The sequence below is a fragment of the Molossus molossus genome, unplaced genomic scaffold, assembly GCF_014108415.1.
Source record: "Molossus molossus isolate mMolMol1 unplaced genomic scaffold, mMolMol1.p scaffold_m16_p_1, whole genome shotgun sequence".
NCBI classification, from domain to species: Eukaryota; Metazoa; Chordata; class Mammalia; order Chiroptera; family Molossidae; genus Molossus; species Molossus molossus.
The window spans coordinates 3,074,289-3,091,030 of record NW_023425344.1 but is presented as its reverse complement, the minus strand read 5'-3'; the positions used below and the strand labels follow the sequence as shown (position 1 = coordinate 3,091,030).

Genomic DNA, 16,742 nt, shown 5'->3' with positions numbered 1-16,742 from the left:
CATGGGCGTGAGGGCCGGGCAGGCTCGGGGTCACGTCCCGTGCCCAGCGCTGCACATTGGGAGGCCCGCCCGCCAGCACCACGCTGGGAGAGCCCCCCTTGGAGAAGCCCACTGGCTCCACCCGAGAGCAGAGTCCCCCAGCCCAGACCTGACGCCTTCACCTCGTAGGCAGCCTCAGCCCCTCCCCCTCCATCTGCTCCTGAGAGGTGTCCTGGCCCTGCCCTCCCGCCCTCGGAGCCACAGGGTGGATTTGGGCTCAGTCCTGCCTCCCTGGGGACACTCCTCACCCCCAGCGCTGACCGTGGCTCCCTCTCCTCCGTGTAGCCGGCCTGCCACCTGCACCTGCACCTGCTCTGGGCCGACAACCCCTACGTGTCGGGCACTGTGCACACCAAGGACACCGCCCCCGGCCTCATCATGGGCGCAGGTAGGAGACGCCACCATGCGGGGCCACACTGCACGAGGGAAGCTCTGTTCTCAAGGGTAAAACTTGTTGCCATGGGCCTGGGTAATGGTGTGTATATTGAGGGGCAGTGACATCACCAGGAAGCTCAGTTGTCATGGAAACCAGGAGGGGTGAGTGCATGGCCCAGAGTGGGCACAGGGTATGTGTTGGCTGAACAGGCAGGTGGATGGATGATGGATGGATGTATAGATACATGGATGGATGGATGGATGGGTGGATGGGTGGATGGGTGGTGGATGGATGGGTGGATGGATGGATGGATGGTTGGATGGATGGATGGATGGTTGGATGGATGGATGGAAAGATGATGGATGGATGTATAGATGGATGGATGGATGATTGAATGGATGGATGGGCGGATGGGTGGATGGATGGGCAGATGGGTGGATGGATGGAAAGATGATGGATGGATGTATAGATGGATGGATGGATGATTGAATGGATGGGTGGATGGGTGGGTGGATGGAAACATGATGGGTGGATGTATAGATGGATGGATGTATAGATGGATGGATGATTGGATGGATGGGCGGATGGGTGGGTGGATGGAAACATGATGGATGGATGTATAGATGGATGGATGTATAGATGGATGGATGTATAGATGGATGGATGGATGGATGATTGGATGGATGGGTGGATGGGTGGGTGGATGGATGGATGGATGGGCAGATGGGTGGATGGATGGAAAGATGATGGATGGATGGATGCATGTATTGGTACTTGGCTGGACCTCAGAACAGAAGACAGGCACATAAACCCTCTGCCACTCTGCTTGGAACTCCCTTTACTAACTGAAGACAATCCATCACCTTTGGAATTTTCCAGTGATGCCTAAACTTGACTCTGGATAAGAGACTCTTGAGACTTCTGCATAAATAAGGTTTCAAGCAGCAAGCAGTGCACAGGTCGCCCAGGGCAGGGGCCTCTGGGGCTCCAGGCGAGAGTCCAGAAGGGCTTCTGTGCCCTCATCTCAGGTCCTTCACCTTCCTGGGTGCTCAGCCTCGGTACCAGGCTGGGGGTTCTCCTCACCCTAGCACCACCCCCAGGATTAAGTCTGGGTCCCACAGAGTGGCCATCAAGGCTGGTGACCCACCAGCCAGCCCGGCACAGGGACTCCAGTGAACCAAGGGGAGCCTCCTGGGTGCTCCGCCGGTTTGGTGCCACCTCACCATCCCCCAAATCCACTCAGCAGATGCTTCACGAGGACCTACCACGTGCTTTCTTTGCTGCTTCCTGGACTGTACCAGGCTCCCCTGGACCGGCCTCTGGTCTCCCCTGCACCCGGCCCCCAGGGAGCCGTCTCCAAAGGCGAACCCAGCTGCCCTGTCCCAGCGTAAAGCCCGTCGGGGCTGCGGTCTGGCCCGCCTGGCCCGTGCCCTCTCAAACCGGTTCCCGAACACCACTCTACGCTTCTTATTCTGGGACCACACTCGTCCCCTGGGGGTCCCCTGAGGCGCCGAGCGATGCCTGTCCCTGGCTCAGGCTGCAGCTGCCCGAGGCTGGCTTTCTTTGGGAAAGTTGGTCCTTTAACACACAGACGAGCGCCAGGTCCCTGCAGACGGCGCACCGTCGGGTGGTTTCCGGCGAGAGGTGCAGCCCCCCCACAGGTGCCCCCTCAGACCTCGGTGAGGGGAGCTCGCGGATCCTGGAGCAACCCTGCCCCTTTCCTTCTGGACCAGGCAACCTGGGCTCCCAGCTGGTCGAGTACAAGGAAGAAATGTACATCACGTCCGACTGCGGGAACACCTGGCGGCAGGTACGGTGGCAGAGAGCGGCCCGGCGCCCACTCCCCACCCCATGCTGGCTCCACTGAGCTCCCCAGAGGTGTGTCTGTTCCGTGACCCTCCCCTCCCAGCCCGAGTGGTGGACGCCCAGCTCCCTGTAGCAGACCTTACCTCACCGCTGGCCCAACCCACTGGCCGTGCTGACGGCCACATGACGGACTGACAGCCCTACACGTCACACAGGACTGACAGCCCTACACGTCACACAGGACTGACAGCCCTACACGGTCACACAGGACTGACAGCCCTACACGTCCACACAGGACTGACAGCCCTACACGTCCACACAGGACTGACTGCCCTACACGTCCACACAGGACTGACAGCCCTACACGGTCACACAGGACTGACTGCCCTACACGTCACACAGGACTGACTGCCCTACACGGTCACACAGGACTGACTGCCCTACACGGTCACACAGGACTGACTGCCCTACACGGTCACACAGGACTGACTGCCCTACACGGTCACACAGGACTGACTGCCCTACACGGTCACACAGGACTGACTGCCCTACACGGTCACACAGGACTGACTGCCCTACACGGTCACACAGGACTGACTGCCCTACACGGTCACACAGGACTGACTGCCCTACACGGTCACACAGGACTGACTGCCCTACACGGTCACACAGGACTGACTGCCCTACACGTCACACAGGACTGACTGCCCTACACGGTCACACAGGACTGACTGCCCTACACGGTCACACAGGACTGACTGCCCTACACGGTCACACAGGACTGACTGCCCTACACGGTCACACAGGACTGACAGCCCTACACGGTCACACAGGACTGACAGCCCTACACGTCACACAAGTTACGTAGACGTCGAAGCCAAGGGAGTGAACGCCAGGGACGGGTGGGGGTGCCGTCCCCACAGGAAGCCATGTGGGGACTCGGAGGCTGGGCTGAGTTCTTTCTGGACACCGAGAAGCGGGACAGCCCCAGGGTCCTGGCAGGGAGGCTGCTGGGTGGACGGCAGTCGTGGGAGAGAAGGAGAGGACGGGGAGGTTTAGGGGCCCCGTGAGCCTGGGGACGTCCCGGTGGTGATCTGATTTGGCAGTGTGGCCTGAGAGAGGGACAGGGCAGGGAGAGCGCGATGCAGGAGATGCCCCCTGTGCCCTGTGCAGCCCGAGCTCAGGTTCAGTGGAGACCGGGAGGCGGGGGTGGGCTGCAGGGCTCAGAGCCCAGCCCGGAGCTCCGCCGGGGGAGGGCCAGGCTCCGTCTGCGTGAGGCCCATTTCCAGCGACAGGAGAGGCCTTGTCTGGTCTGCCACCTTCTTGGAGCAACAGTTTCTGCTTGAAACACTTAGGAGGCCGCACTAGACCTCGGTGTGCCTCTCCTTCCCGGCACTGTGGACGCTCAGGTCCGCAGCCCCCCGGCGGCCATCTGGACAGGCCGTTCAGCCCTGTGTGCGCGTCGCCTGCGGCCTGGACGGATGGTCCCGGCGCCTTTTAATAATATGCACGAAACAAGGAATTTTGAAAAGGGCAACGGAGATTTATCGTGTTATAATATTTCTATTCCACAAAACCGGGGAAGCGTGTCTAAACTTCCTCAAAGGTCACCCTCTGTCCGGCTACTGGAGAGCCCGCTGGAGTGAAGGCCGCGGGGACGCAGCCCGTCTGCGTTCCCAGAAACCCTGTGGCGTTCACGGCGGCCACTCCCGGCGGGCTGCTGGCTTAGACTTCAAACTGGGGGTGTCAGAATTTAAGGGGAGACTGTCCAGGTGCCGAAGTGTGGGCCTTCCCTCGGGGTGCTTGCTCCCTTCCCAAATGATAGGGGGTGGGGGGGCTCCTGTTCCCCGAGGAGGAGGGGGGGCACCCATGTGAGTCTTGTGCATGTGGGGACGGAGCCCCTGGAGCTGCATTTGGGAGTTTACTTGGGGTGCGGAGGCCGGGGACAAGGCAGGACAGAGGCAGGACAGAGGCAGGATGACCAGGCGAGCTCAGGCAGCTGAGTCCAGCAGAGACAGTCTGAGAGAGCTCAGGACAGGGTCGCAAGTTCCCACGTATGCGCTGTGGATGGACAGACGTCGTCAGAAGGCGAGTTCCCTGGGGCGAAGGGAAACAATGGCCGGGCAGCATTCCGGGGGCCTGCAGAGCCAGGTGTGGGGAGGCCGGACAAGGAGTCAGCTTGCCCCTGCACCCTGCTGGGCTGGGGGAAACCCCGAGCCCCTTTTCCAGAGTCCTGAGCTAATGAGCGGGTTGTCTGTGGGGTGCCCGGGGGTGGCTGGAGGTGCTGGTCGTCCTGGCGGACGGACGCAGTGAGCACGCCTGCCTTCCGTGAGGGAGGAGGGTGGCTGGACGTGGTCTGAGCTCAGGTGGTTGTGCGCACTCAGCACCACGCCCAGCGGCCAGCAGGGTCCCAGGAGTGAATCCCTCCGGGGAGCAACCAGGCTCTGAGAACACGCCCTGGCTTTCCTTCGGGCGCCACCCCTGCTGCCCAGCGGCCGGCTCCGGCGGGAGACCAGGTGGAGCGGAGCAGACGGCCCTCGGCAAACCCCGGGGGCGGCACAAGCAGCTCCGAGTCTGCTGCCCTGTGCCCCTCATTCAGCATCGCAGGACCGAGCGCGGTTTCCGCCACCCGCCTGGCAGCCCAGGGTCCTGGAGCCTAGTTTCTCCTTGAATATTCCCCGAGACGAGGAGCTCACTCTTTCCTGGAGGGGAAGCCAGTCTGCTTCAGAATCCCATCCCCCCCCCCCCCCCCGCACCGGAGGGAGCTCTAAAAGGGGAATCTGTGTGTGCCCGTCCCCTTGAACCTGGGGTGTCGCTGACATCTCCAGGGGGAAGCCCCAACCTGCCACTGGCGCCCCAGCCGCCCTCTCCAGCATTTCCTGCCCCTGGACACTGCTCTGTAACCTCCAGGCTCCTGCACACACTGTCCCCCACGCTGCCCCTCCTGAGATAAACCCACATGCTACCTGTGCCGTGACCCCTCCCTGGGGCGCCCAGTGACTCAGGTCGTGTTGAATTGGAATTTAACATCACTCACCCCAAACACTGGCCGGGACCCCGGGCTGTGCCAGGACCCGAGCTGGCTCAGAGCCCGAGTGGATGGGGCCCTCATCGCTGGCATCTGAGTGGACGAGTCTCTGAGTGGAGGTTCCTCCCTGGGGGTCTCCCCCTGGGCTCCGGATTCCTGGGGCCAGACTTTCCTCTCCACCTCTGGATCCCGCACCCAGAGAGGGCCTGGAGCACCCGGTCTGTCGAATGGGTGGACGGAGTGGGAGGAGAAGTGTGAAAATTGCTTCCTCACAGTACCTGACAAATTGCGGGTTGTCACCTCCCTCATCCAGGAGTCTCTGCCTCTATGAATGTAGCCTCAGGCAGCATTATCCCGAGTAATGGTTAGGACAGGACACCAGGCCGGCCCAGTCCTCTGACCCCCTGCGGCCACATCCGTGGAGTCAGCAGCAGTGAGCACCGTGGGGCGTATCTGGGGAGAACCCAAGTAGTGCTCTGGCACCAGGGGGGCTTCCCGGAGGAGGCAGCACTTGGGCTGAGCCTTACCGCCCACCGTGTTTGCTTGCGCTGCCCCTTCCCACGCCCCTCGCCGCTCTAGAAACCAGCACTTGTCATCTGCCCATCCATGTGTGCTGAGGGGGTGCGGCAGAGCGTGGGGGCAGCCTGGGGACATGGGAGCCCTCAGATCTGCTCCCCACAAGCGACCCCGACCCTGAACAACCTCCGACACTTCTCAGGGTGTCGTCCACCCCCTTCGCAGGTGTTCGAGGAGGAGCACCACATCCTCTACCTGGACCACGGCGGTGTGATTGTGGCCATCAAGGACAGCTCCATCCCCCTGAAGATCCTCAAGTAACGGGCTGCGGGGTGGGCGGGCCTTCCCGTGGGGCCCGGGACAAGGGCACTAAACTCTGCCGTGTGGGGTGGCAGCCATCTTAGCACGCCGCGCCCCAGCAGCTGCTCCGGGCTGGGCGTGGGGACACAGGGACAGGGATGGCAGTGCAGCACGGCCGGAGGAAGCCCGAGGGAGGCCTGGGTCTGTGAGGCCTAGAAAGGCCCCCGCCACAGTCTGGGAAAGCAAGGAGGGCTTCCCAGAGGAGGTGACTTTTAAGCATCGATAGGAACTATTTAAATAGAAGAGGTGAGATTAGACAAGGAAGCCAACAGCATGTGCCCAGGGGAGAGGGCTTGCTGTCACCTTGACATCCAGAGGGCTGTTGTGAAGCAAGGCAGGTGTGCACTCTGGGTCCAAAGGCAGAGTTGGGGAGCCGCCAGGAAGCCAGTATCACTTTAGTCTGAAAAAGAGCTTTCTGCACTCAGAGCTAGCAGCACTGTGATACGCTGCATTGGGAGGCAGGAAGCTGCAGTCGGCCTGGCAATCCCTGGGCCGGGTGCAGGCATTGGGTGGGTCTGCAGTCCAGGGGTACTCTTGACTATTGTGTTGCTGAGCAGATGTGGGTACCGCTTGGTGCTGGCAGGTAGCCGCTGTGGCCTCCCAAGAGAGAGCAAAGTCAGGGGTCCAGTTGGGGCCTAGGTGCTGGGCTGGCCCTGGGGACAAACACGGCTCCCTCCACACTGTTCTCCCAGCCACCTCGGCTGGACGGCCCTGGCCCTGGGCACAGGCACGGTGGGCTGCAGCGGGGCAGCCAGTCCTGGACACCGGGAGGGCTCCCGCCGGTCCTGCAGAGGGTGACGCCCCTCCCCGGCAGGTTCAGCACGGACGAGGGCCTCACGTGGAGCACCTACAACTTCACAGACACGAGCGTGTTTGTGGACGGGCTGCTGAGTGAGCCAGGAGAGGAGACGCTAGTCATCACGTGAGTGCCCCGCGGGGGGCACCCCTGGAGGGTGTGTGGAGGGCCACCCCGAGCCTCTGCTGCTCTGAGGCGGGCTCAACACCGGCCCCAGCCCTTCCTCGCCCTCACCTCACCCCCACACCTGCCCGCTCCAGGCTCCTTGCTAGACTGGCTTCCTGTCCCCGGCCACGGAAGGTGGCCTCTTGTCTGGCCCTGTCCAGGGACCTCCGTTACCTCCTCAGATCACTGTATGTTGAGACATACAGCCGGGAGTCCACGCTGCCTCTGGGTCCCTGCCCCGCCCCACCCCCCTGAGCTGCCGGTTTATTGTTACTGTTGCCATCGCTGTTGTTTGCGTCGGCTGTGAAGTCGCTGCAGCCAGGCCAGAGCAGGGCAGAGCAGGCTGCGTCCGCCCGGGAGCCCAGCTCGACCCTGGTCCGGGCCCGGCTGGCATCTGGGCTGCGGCAGTTTAGTCCCAGGGTGGCCCCGCCAGGGTGGGAGAGGGGTCGCTGGGCCCACGGTGAGGGTGGCAGCTGAGGCCCTGAGGGACGTGGGGACGGCCCAGATGACGGGGTTTCCGTCCCCTCTCCCAGCATCTTCGGCCACATCAGCTACCGCTCGGACTGGGAGCTGGTGAAGGTGGACTTCCGGCCCTCCTTCCCCAGGACCTGCAGCGAGGAGGACTACAGCTCCTGGGACCTCGTCAACCTGCAGGTGGGCCAGGACGGGGCGGCAGGGCTCCCCGCCGGCCCTCCAGAGTCCCCGTGAGGCCGGGGCCTCTCCTCCTCCACAGTCTCCCCAGAACCCTGACCGCCCTTACACGCCCGGCCTCCTGGGGTTTTCTGCCCCTTCTCAGCGCCTGGGCTTCTCTGGGCTCAGTCGTTATCGGGGGCACAGGTCCCCAGGCCCCAACCCGTTCGTGCAGTCGGATGTGCCTGGGATTCAGGGTGGTTCAGACGGTAGGAAGGTAACATGGTACATGTATCATGTACAACCTACCGCCCCCGGGCGGCCTGGGGCAGCCCCGCCCCATCATCTCAACACGCACCTGTTTTCACAGTAATAGGTGTAACAGTCACACTCGGGGGGGTCACGGGGACCAGAGAGGGCCTCCCCCTGCGGTGCAGGTTAGGCTGTGTTGTGGAGGTTGGTAGGGAGGCCGGGGCTGCAGGCTGGGGGCCCTGCGCCTGCTGTGGGCTCACTGGCCGAGGACCTACTGTGCGTCCACGTGGGCCCTCCAGGCCATGGCTCACTGGCCGAGGACCTACTGTGCGTCCACGTGGGCCCTCCAGGCCATGGCTCACTGGCCGAGGACCTACTGTGCGTCCACGTGGGCCCTCCAGGCCATGGCTCACTGGCCGAGCACCTACTGTGCGTCCACGTGGGCCCTCCAGGCCATGGCTCACTGGCCGAGGACCTACTGTGCGTCCACGTGGGCCCTCCAGGCCATGGCTCACTTGTCCCAGCTCCTGCATGGGGCCTGGCACCCCTGGGGCCTGGGAATCTTATAGGGGCGCCATTGCCGGCAGCCCGATGTCCCCTCGAGCCCAGATGGAGCTTGGATGGTACTTCCTCCAGGAAGCCTTCCCTGACCACCTGCCCTGGGCTCCAAGTGTAACCTCTGTCCTGTTGTTCCATGAATGCTTGCGGGCGGGAGGGGAGGGTGGCTGCCCCACCTTGCCCTCAGGCATGCCCCTCCCCTCCTGGGCCTCAGACTCCCCATCTGTGAAAGGGATCAAACCGCTCCCCACGCTGCCACTGCAGGGTGACGGCTGCCTCATGGGCCGGCGCAGGAGCTTCCGGAAGAGGAAGGCGGCGTCCTGGTGCGTCAACGGCAGGAACTTCACGTCGGCTCTCACGTCTCAGGTGTGCCCGTGCCAGGACTCCGACTTCCTCTGGTGAGGGTCTGTCCCGCTCGGGGGCCTTAGCGCCCGGCACAGGCCAGACGGAGGGCAAGGGCCACCGTGCCTTCTGGGACCTCATCCGGGTCACCTGTCACTTCTGCCAAGGGTGGGTCACTTGGTCCAGCCCACCCTTGAGGAAGGCGATAAAGATCTTCTGGGCTGCCCTGGCCGGCGTTGCTCAGCGGTTAGAGCGTCGGCCCGCAGACCAGAGAGACCGGGGTTCGGTTCCCGCTAAGGGCACGTACCTCGGTTGCAGTTTGTCCCCAGCCCTGGTTGGGTCGTGTGGGTGGCAGCCAGTCGATGTGTCCCTTTCACATCGATGTTTCTCTCTCTCTCCCTCCCGCTCTATCTGGAGATAAATGCAAAAATGTCCTTGGGTGAGGATAAAAAAACAAAAAGAGCTCCGGGGCCTGCCTGTAAGACCGGGAGGGGGGGGGCTGCTCGCAGGCGGGAGGAGGAATCAGGACCAGCCATGCCCACCCAGTCCCTCCTCCGTCCCGGGACTCTGCCCCTCTGCCCCCAGGAGAACGCTCATCTCGGAGCCCAGCTCCCGAGGCCTGTGGCTCGCCTGCTGCCTCCCCATCCTCACGTCGCCATCCTGTCCCACCTCCCCCACCTGTTTCCCCTGCACCAGCATTGGGGGGCTGGTCCCCCGGCTGTGCCCTCTGCTCTCTTTCCCTGGCTGTCTCCTGCTCTTCCTTTGAGCAGCTCACCACCTCCAGGCAGCCCTCCAGGACACCCGGGCTGGGCTCGGTGCCCTCCTGTGAGCTCCCAGAATCCCCTCGCACCCCATCTCACTTGGAACATATGGAGCCATTCGAGCCTGTCCCCACCCCTCACCCCCGGTGCAGGGGCCACGTGGATCCGCCTCTGGGACTCCTATCCCCACACCTGCCTGATGGAAGTTCTCTCTTCCCCCAGTGACTATGGATTTGAGCGCTCCCCCTCCGAGGACAAGTGCTTTGCCAACTTCTGGTTTAACCCCTTGTCCCCGCCAGACAACTGCGTCCTGGGCCAGACCTACACCAGCAGTCTCGGGTGAGTGCACACGGCCTCCTGCCTGGCCCGGGGCAGAGTCGCCCCCCCCACCCTCCTGCCTGGCCCGGGGCAGAGCCGTGGGCCCCCCACCTTCCTGCCTGGCCCGGGGCAGAGTCGCCCCCCCCCCACCCTCCTGCCTGGCCCGGGGCAGAGCCGTGGGCCCCGCCGCCCTCCTGCCTGGCCTGGGGCAGAGCTGTGGGCCCCGCTGCCCTCCTGCCTGGCCCTGCAGCTCCTGCATGGGGTCAGAGAAAGAAAGGTCAGAGCTGAGACATCCTGTTGGCCAGGGCTCCTGAAGGTCACCCCAGGCGCGGACCCTCGGGGTGCTTCGATGTGAGCCCACACGGGCGGCAGAGGGAGTAGCCTGCGTCACATTGACTGACAAAGGACAACAGGCAGAGAAGGCCCAGGTGCCTGGGAGCTCACACCGGCTGCAGGGCTGGGCCCAAGGGAAGTTACCCCTGCCTGGTCCTCTGAGCCCCTGCAGTGCCGGCCCCTTCCCCATTCACCAGCACAAGTGAGGCAGCCCTGAGCCGGGCCAGAGGGGCTCCTACCCCTCTAGGTCGCAGCTTGAATGGCACTTCCTCCAGGAAGCCTTCGCTGACCGCTGCCCGGGCCCGAGCTTACCGCTCATGGCACACATCGGGCGTTGTCCTCACTTAGCTGTCGGTCTCCCTGCTGTGAGCTGTGCCTTCAGGGTGGGGTGACAGCACGGGCTGGGCGTGACTGCACCTCCCCAGAGGCTGGCTGTGCTGTCTGTAAAGGGTTAATCTCAGATGAAGAAGTCAGGGACCTAAAAGCAGGGAGCTTGCAGCTTCCAGAGGCCCCAAACATGCTCCCCCTAAAAGTCCTGCCTCCAGCTCATGAGGACTTGTCCCCCAGAAGGGGGCCCATGATTCCTGGCAGCGACCCCAAGCAGTGATTCACTGAGCATCAGGTGCTCAGGAAACATCATATCATCTTTAAAAGTCCCACTTCCGTCAGAGGAAGCTTCGAGAGGGAGAGTAAAACCTGTGGGCTTGTTCGAAAGCCCCTGTTATCACCCCTGGGACGGGCAGGGCAGAGCCCAGGGAAGCAGGAAATGGGACCAGAATTCTCGGTGTTGGTTGGACCTCCGCGCATAAGTCCTGCCATCCATCCATCATCTTCGTCCCTGTATCCATCCACCCACCCACCATCCATGCACTCATTCCCCCATCTGTCTACCCCGTCACCCATTATCCATCTGTCCATTCAGTCTCCAACCCATTCTCCATCCATCCTTCCATTTTTCAATCTATCATCCCTCCCTCCCTCTGCCCCTCCCTCCAGCCGGCAGGCACGGCAGCTGCTCCAGTGCACCTGCCAGGCCTTGGCAAGTAGGGACCCTGTCAAGGGCAGAGGGTCTTGTTTCGTTCTGGGCACCATCTATGTGTCCCGGCACCGTGGTGCTGTGTGGGTGGAGGGGTAGCTCTTAGTGTATTTTATTCCAAAGTAATCAGGGTGTCCCTTGCAGGATGACTTCTGAATGTTCATTCAGCGCTGAGCTGTGGGGGCCAGAGGGGCACGGGCGTGGGGAAGCGGGCAGGCCCGGACACTTTGGCCGTGATGCCCGTCTTCCAGACCCAGATCCGGGGTAGCTGAGGGAGCTTCCTAATTGGCAAGCCAGATGACACCACCTGTGCAGAAGTTCCCTGTGGTCTCCTAAAAAGCGTGTTTACCTGAGCCCATTGGTGTCTGCCCACCAGCCCCTCTCCAGCCCATCTCCTCCCTGTTCCGCACCCATCACAGGACCTTTGCACGTGCTGGTCCCGCTGCCCCTCGTGCCCCCTCCTCTCCTGCTCACCCTCGTGAGCTCAGCTGAAAGCCCCTTTCAGGGACCCGCTGCCCAGAGCTCGTCAGTCATGGTCTTACCTGGATGCGGGCATGGTTTGATAAGGCCTCCCCCTGCAAGGGCAGGGCTGTGTGACCCCCGTACCCCGGCACCTGGCATGTGCAGACACTCAGTGAGTCCACGTTGCATGAGCGAGCAGACCAGTCAGGTGCTGTCCTGTGCAGGGGACGAGAACCGGAACCACGGCCACACGTCAGCGGCAAGGCCAGGGTCGAACCCCAGCCCCTCCCGGTACTCTGTCCTCCCAGGGACCATGCTTCTCAGCGAGGCCCCGAAATGCAGACCGGCTGCTTCGGTCATCCCCTCGGCAACAATAACGACAGCTGTTGTTATGGTTATTATTATAAGTGATATGATCAGACCAAAAAAACGTCCCTCGGTGACGGACCCTGCCGTTTCTGGTCATTCACCCCCTCTGGCCTCGGTTTCCTCACCCCTGCCATGGAGCAAGGGTCACAGCCAGCGGGAGTCGGAGGAGGCCCGGAGCTGGTGAACGGAGGCCGGAGCCAAGAGCCACCCCTGGGCGCAAGCGTGTCCCCGCCCAACTGCAGGGCCCACCCCACCCCACCCGCCTGTCCATCCGCGGAGCCTGACCGCGCTCTGACCGCAGGTACCGGAAGGCGGTGTCCAATGTGTGCGAGGGCGGCGTGGACCTGGCGCGGAGCCCGGCGCCGCTGCAGTGCCCGCTGAGCCCGCCGCGGGGCCTGCACATCGACCTGCTGGGCGAGGCCGCCGTGGCCGTGCGGCCCGGGCAGGACATCCTGCTGGAGGTGCGGCAGGAGCAGGTGAGCGCGTGCGGGCCCTGCGGGCCAACCGGTGTGCGGGTCTTCCCGCCGCCTCCAGGGGCCGGCAGCCCCTTCCCGGTCCAGACCAGCGGCCACGAAACCGGAGCGGGGCGGGCTGTGGGTGGAGGGAGATGCGGCCTCCGACGTGCGCGGGGCGTGGACCGCGCCTGGTGTGAGACCCCTCAGTCCTGCGGGCGGCAAGAGGGTTTAAACTTCCAGGCATATTGGTTTGGTTAGTTTGGAATCTGAAGGAAAAGCAGAAAGTTGAAAAGCAAACTATTACTTTACAAATCCCACTACCAACGTCAGTCCTGTAACTAGATGGTAGATGGATATAGATCTGTAGATACACACACACAAATACACACACAAATGTATACACACTTCCTCCCAGGCTCCTAACCTTCATTTTTCTTTCTTTAGTATAGTGTTACATTTTCTTCTGATTTTAAAAATAATGTAGACCCATTATAGGACATTTTAAAAACACATAAAAATATGGAGGAGGGAAGTATCACCGGGACTCCTGTTCCCCAAGGTAACAGCTGTTAATTTGTGTCCTCCCTCCTCGTCTGCCCGCTTTTCTGACTGTAGCAGGGAAAGTGCTCGCAGGACGTTCAGAACCAGCAATCGGAACACGCAGGAGCCCTCTGGCGATTTGAATCACAGTAAATCCCAAGGCGAAGCTGGGACGCCCTCCGGCTGGCGCGGGCCCGGTGGGCTCCCTGGGTTTTGGCGGCGTGGCTGGGCGTTTGGAACTCTGCTCCCACGTCCTTCACTGTGGTGCCAGAGGGGGGCCGGGAGATGCTGACAAGGGTCTTCGATGTGGGCGAGCAGGGAGTCTGCGCTAGTGCAGACAGGGAAACTGAGGCCAAGGCAGCCGTAGAGCTGCACGTGGGGTGCGGGGGTGGGGGCACGTTAGGCACACTGCCCCCCTCCCATGCTCCTGTCCACCACGTGGTAGCTGGGAACCCAGGTTCAGACAAGGGCCGACACGGCCAAAAGCACAGAGTGACAAACGACAGCGGTGGCCTGGGGATTCCGGGTGGACGGTACCTGGTCCTGGCCCTGAAACTCCTGCTCTGAGCCTTGGGTGGACCTGGGGTGGAGGAGGGGCACCTCTGCTCACAGCAGCATCCTGGGGTGGCGAGGGGATGAAGCCCTCTGCCCAGCTCAGGGCGCCCGGACCCTGGGCGAGTGGACCCAGTCGCTGTCCAAGTTCCAGGAGGGACTTCCAGACAAAAATGACCGTCTGCTGCCCCCTAGAGCCTGGAATCTCCTCCACCCAGTTGTGTGTGAACTGGATTCTCTGACCGGGAGACCAGACGGGACAAGCCTGTCAGGCCCCTGCCCAGAGGGCCCTCTGTTGCAGGGGGCTGGGGTCAGCCAGGGGCGAGGGGAGCACCGGGCAGCCTCGGAGAAGAGAGAGGTCTCACCGTGCACACGGCTGCCCAGGAGAGGCCGCCGGCTGCCTCACTGAAGCCAGGGGAGGAGTGTGGGAATGCGGGGCGGGGCCATGTACACACACTTGTGCACACTCACACTCACACACCCGCCAAGCGGGGTGTGGGAATAGCACTGGATTAGGGGGACCCACGTTCTGTGAATATCTAAGAATTCAAAGTAAGGCCCGACAGAAGCCAGCAGGGGACCCCCACCGACACGCATGGCTGCTTTGACCTCTCCATCGGGGGGTGTCAGCGAGTGAACATCCGAGGAAGACGAAGCTCAGCGGAACTCACACCCGAGGCAGAGTCAGCTCAAGGGATGCGGATGTAAATGCAAGAGGGGAAACTAGAAATCCTCCAGGAAAGAGAGGGGGAATGTCTGGGACCTGCCCGTGGAGTTGGCCCTGAGCACCATCCGTAAAGGAAATCTGAGGAGTGGGACCTGGTCAGACAAGATGCTTTGCCCTCTGACAGCCCTGTTGGGAACATGAGAAGACGAGCTACAGAGAGAGTAGGACAGTCACTTGTGCAGCATGGACGGTACCCAGAGCGTGGAAGGACTGTCGGCCCTGGCGGGGTGGCTCGGGTGCACCACAGGGTCGCCGGTTCGATTCCGGTCAGGGCACGTGCCCGGGTTGTGGGCTCAGTCCCCTGTGGGGCGTGCAGGGGGCGGCTGATTGGTGCTTCTCTCGTCGATGGTTCTGTGTCTTCCCTTCCCTCTCTAAAGATCAGTTTAACAAAAACCTTTAAGACCTGTGAGAGCCCGATGGTAAGAAACACACAATCCAGTTAGAGCAAAAGACACGAGGGGACGTTTCAGCCATGAGGACGTGCAGGTGGCGGAGAAGCAGGTGGTGGACACCATTCCCTCGGGGAGATGCCAGGGAAGCCACAGGGACCGTCACTGCCCACCCACCAGGACGGCCCACGTGCTGGCGGAGAAACTGCACCCCTCGCGTGGCTGGCGGCCATGCGACATGATACAGCCACTCGGGGAAACAGTTTGGCGGTTTCTTAAAAACAGCTGGGCCCGCAGCTCCCAGAGGACTCGGCAGTGGCACCCCTGAGCGTCCGACCCAGGGAGACGGAGACCTGTGTTCACACAAAAACCTGGGCACCAGTGTTCACGGCAGCTTTATTCATAACGACCAGAAATGGCGACACCCAGTGTCCTCCGGGGGCGACTGGATAGACACCTGTGGTCCACCCGCAGCGGCATACTGCTCTGCCCCGAGAGGGGCAGGGGGTTCACACCACCACCCGGGCCTCTCCACAGAATGACACTGACGAAGAATAGCCCGGTCCACGCACACCCCGCCTCATGCCGGGGATAGGGCATCGTCAAAATGACCAGACCAGAGAAACGGGGGGCAGAGTCGTGGTTTCCAGGGAGTCGGTGTGATGGGGAGGGGTGGGGCTATGAAAGGGGGGGCCCTGCAGTGGCCCCACGTCTCCGTGTCCGACCATCAGTGCCTGCTGCCTCGTGATGTCATTGTGGTGTGAGGTGTTAGCCGGGGGGAACGGGGTTCAGGGGACATGGGTCCCGCACTGCCCCCCACAGTGCCTGTGAGCTGACGGGTGTCTCGGAAGGGACGTCTCACCTCCGTAGGTGCTCAGTAAGAAACGCGCTGGAACATGTCCGTGAGCCGTGCACGGGAGTGGGTGGTGGGCGTCACGCCGCCTGGCCGCGTTCAGCTCTCTCTGCCCCTTGGTTTCCTGCCTGCTCCGTGCTGGGAGGGCGCTGCTCTCTGCCCAGGAGACAGTGAGCTCCGGTCAGCCACGGGGCAGGGGCACGGGGTTCCCAGAGCTGGGCGTGGCGCCCGCCCGAGTCACAGCCACAGGCCCTGGCTGCAGTCCCAAGTGCCTTCTGCTTCTCAGGGCGCAGCGCAGAAACCCTCCCTCCGGGGAGCAAGGTGGACTTGAGCCCCTCGGCCCCACCGCCCACCACTGTCTGCCCGTGAGGCCGCCTGGAAACAGAGGGCACGGGACTGAGCCCGCCTGCCCAGCTCCAGGCTCTCGGGCCTCAGTCTTGTCTCCTGTCAAGTGGGGGTAATAGAACGTGTGTGTACAAGGCTCTAGAGGCTGTCGTGACGATGGCCGCAGACGGCGGGGCCCCAAACAACGCACCTCACTTCTCTCATGGTCCTGCAGGCTGGAGATCCGAAATGCAGGTGTCAGAGGGCTGTGCCCTCTGCAGGTGCCGGAAGGGGTCCTTCCTGCCTCGTGCAGCTCCTGGTGGCTCAGGGGTCCCCCAGTCTGTGGCCACATCGGCCCAGTCTCTCCTCGTGTTCACCTGGCCTCCTTGTCTGGGTCCAAATCTCTTCTCCTCCATAAAGACACCCGTCATGGGGTCAGGGCCCGTCCTTGTCCAGCGTGGCCCCATCCTACCTAACATCTGCAAAGACCCCATTTCCAAGTACGGTCACCTGCTGAGGTTCCAGGTGGCCGTTTGGGGAGGACCGGCTGGGCCAGGCCCTCGCACCGTGTGCAGCGGAAGCTGACGTGAGCTTGGTGAAGTATGGGAGCAGGCGTAGAGGGGGTGCTGAATGGTCAGTGCCGCCCTGTCCCGTCATGGCTTCTTGGGTGCTGCTGCTGGATGGGGCGGCGGGAAGGGGTGACAACAGTGAGGGGGTGAGGCCTTCTTGCTCTAAAGCTGTTGCTTCCTTCACTC

The 16,742-nt window shown here is 62.5% G+C and overlaps 1 protein-coding gene across 1 annotated transcript in view; it reads left to right on the top strand.

The window, feature by feature from the left end:
• SORCS2 (sortilin related VPS10 domain containing receptor 2) overlaps positions 1-16,742 on the top strand; it is a 343,880-nt gene that overhangs the window by 310,623 nt on the left and 16,515 nt on the right. The window contains exons 11-18 of the mRNA XM_036246746.1: positions 325-427; positions 2,149-2,225; positions 5,991-6,082; positions 6,940-7,047; positions 7,620-7,740; positions 8,791-8,924; positions 9,852-9,968; positions 12,449-12,623. Coding sequence (XP_036102639.1) covers positions 325-427; positions 2,149-2,225; positions 5,991-6,082; positions 6,940-7,047; positions 7,620-7,740; positions 8,791-8,924; positions 9,852-9,968; positions 12,449-12,623 — 927 coding nt within the window. The remainder of the gene's footprint in view (positions 1-324; positions 428-2,148; positions 2,226-5,990; positions 6,083-6,939; positions 7,048-7,619; positions 7,741-8,790; positions 8,925-9,851; positions 9,969-12,448; positions 12,624-16,742) is intronic.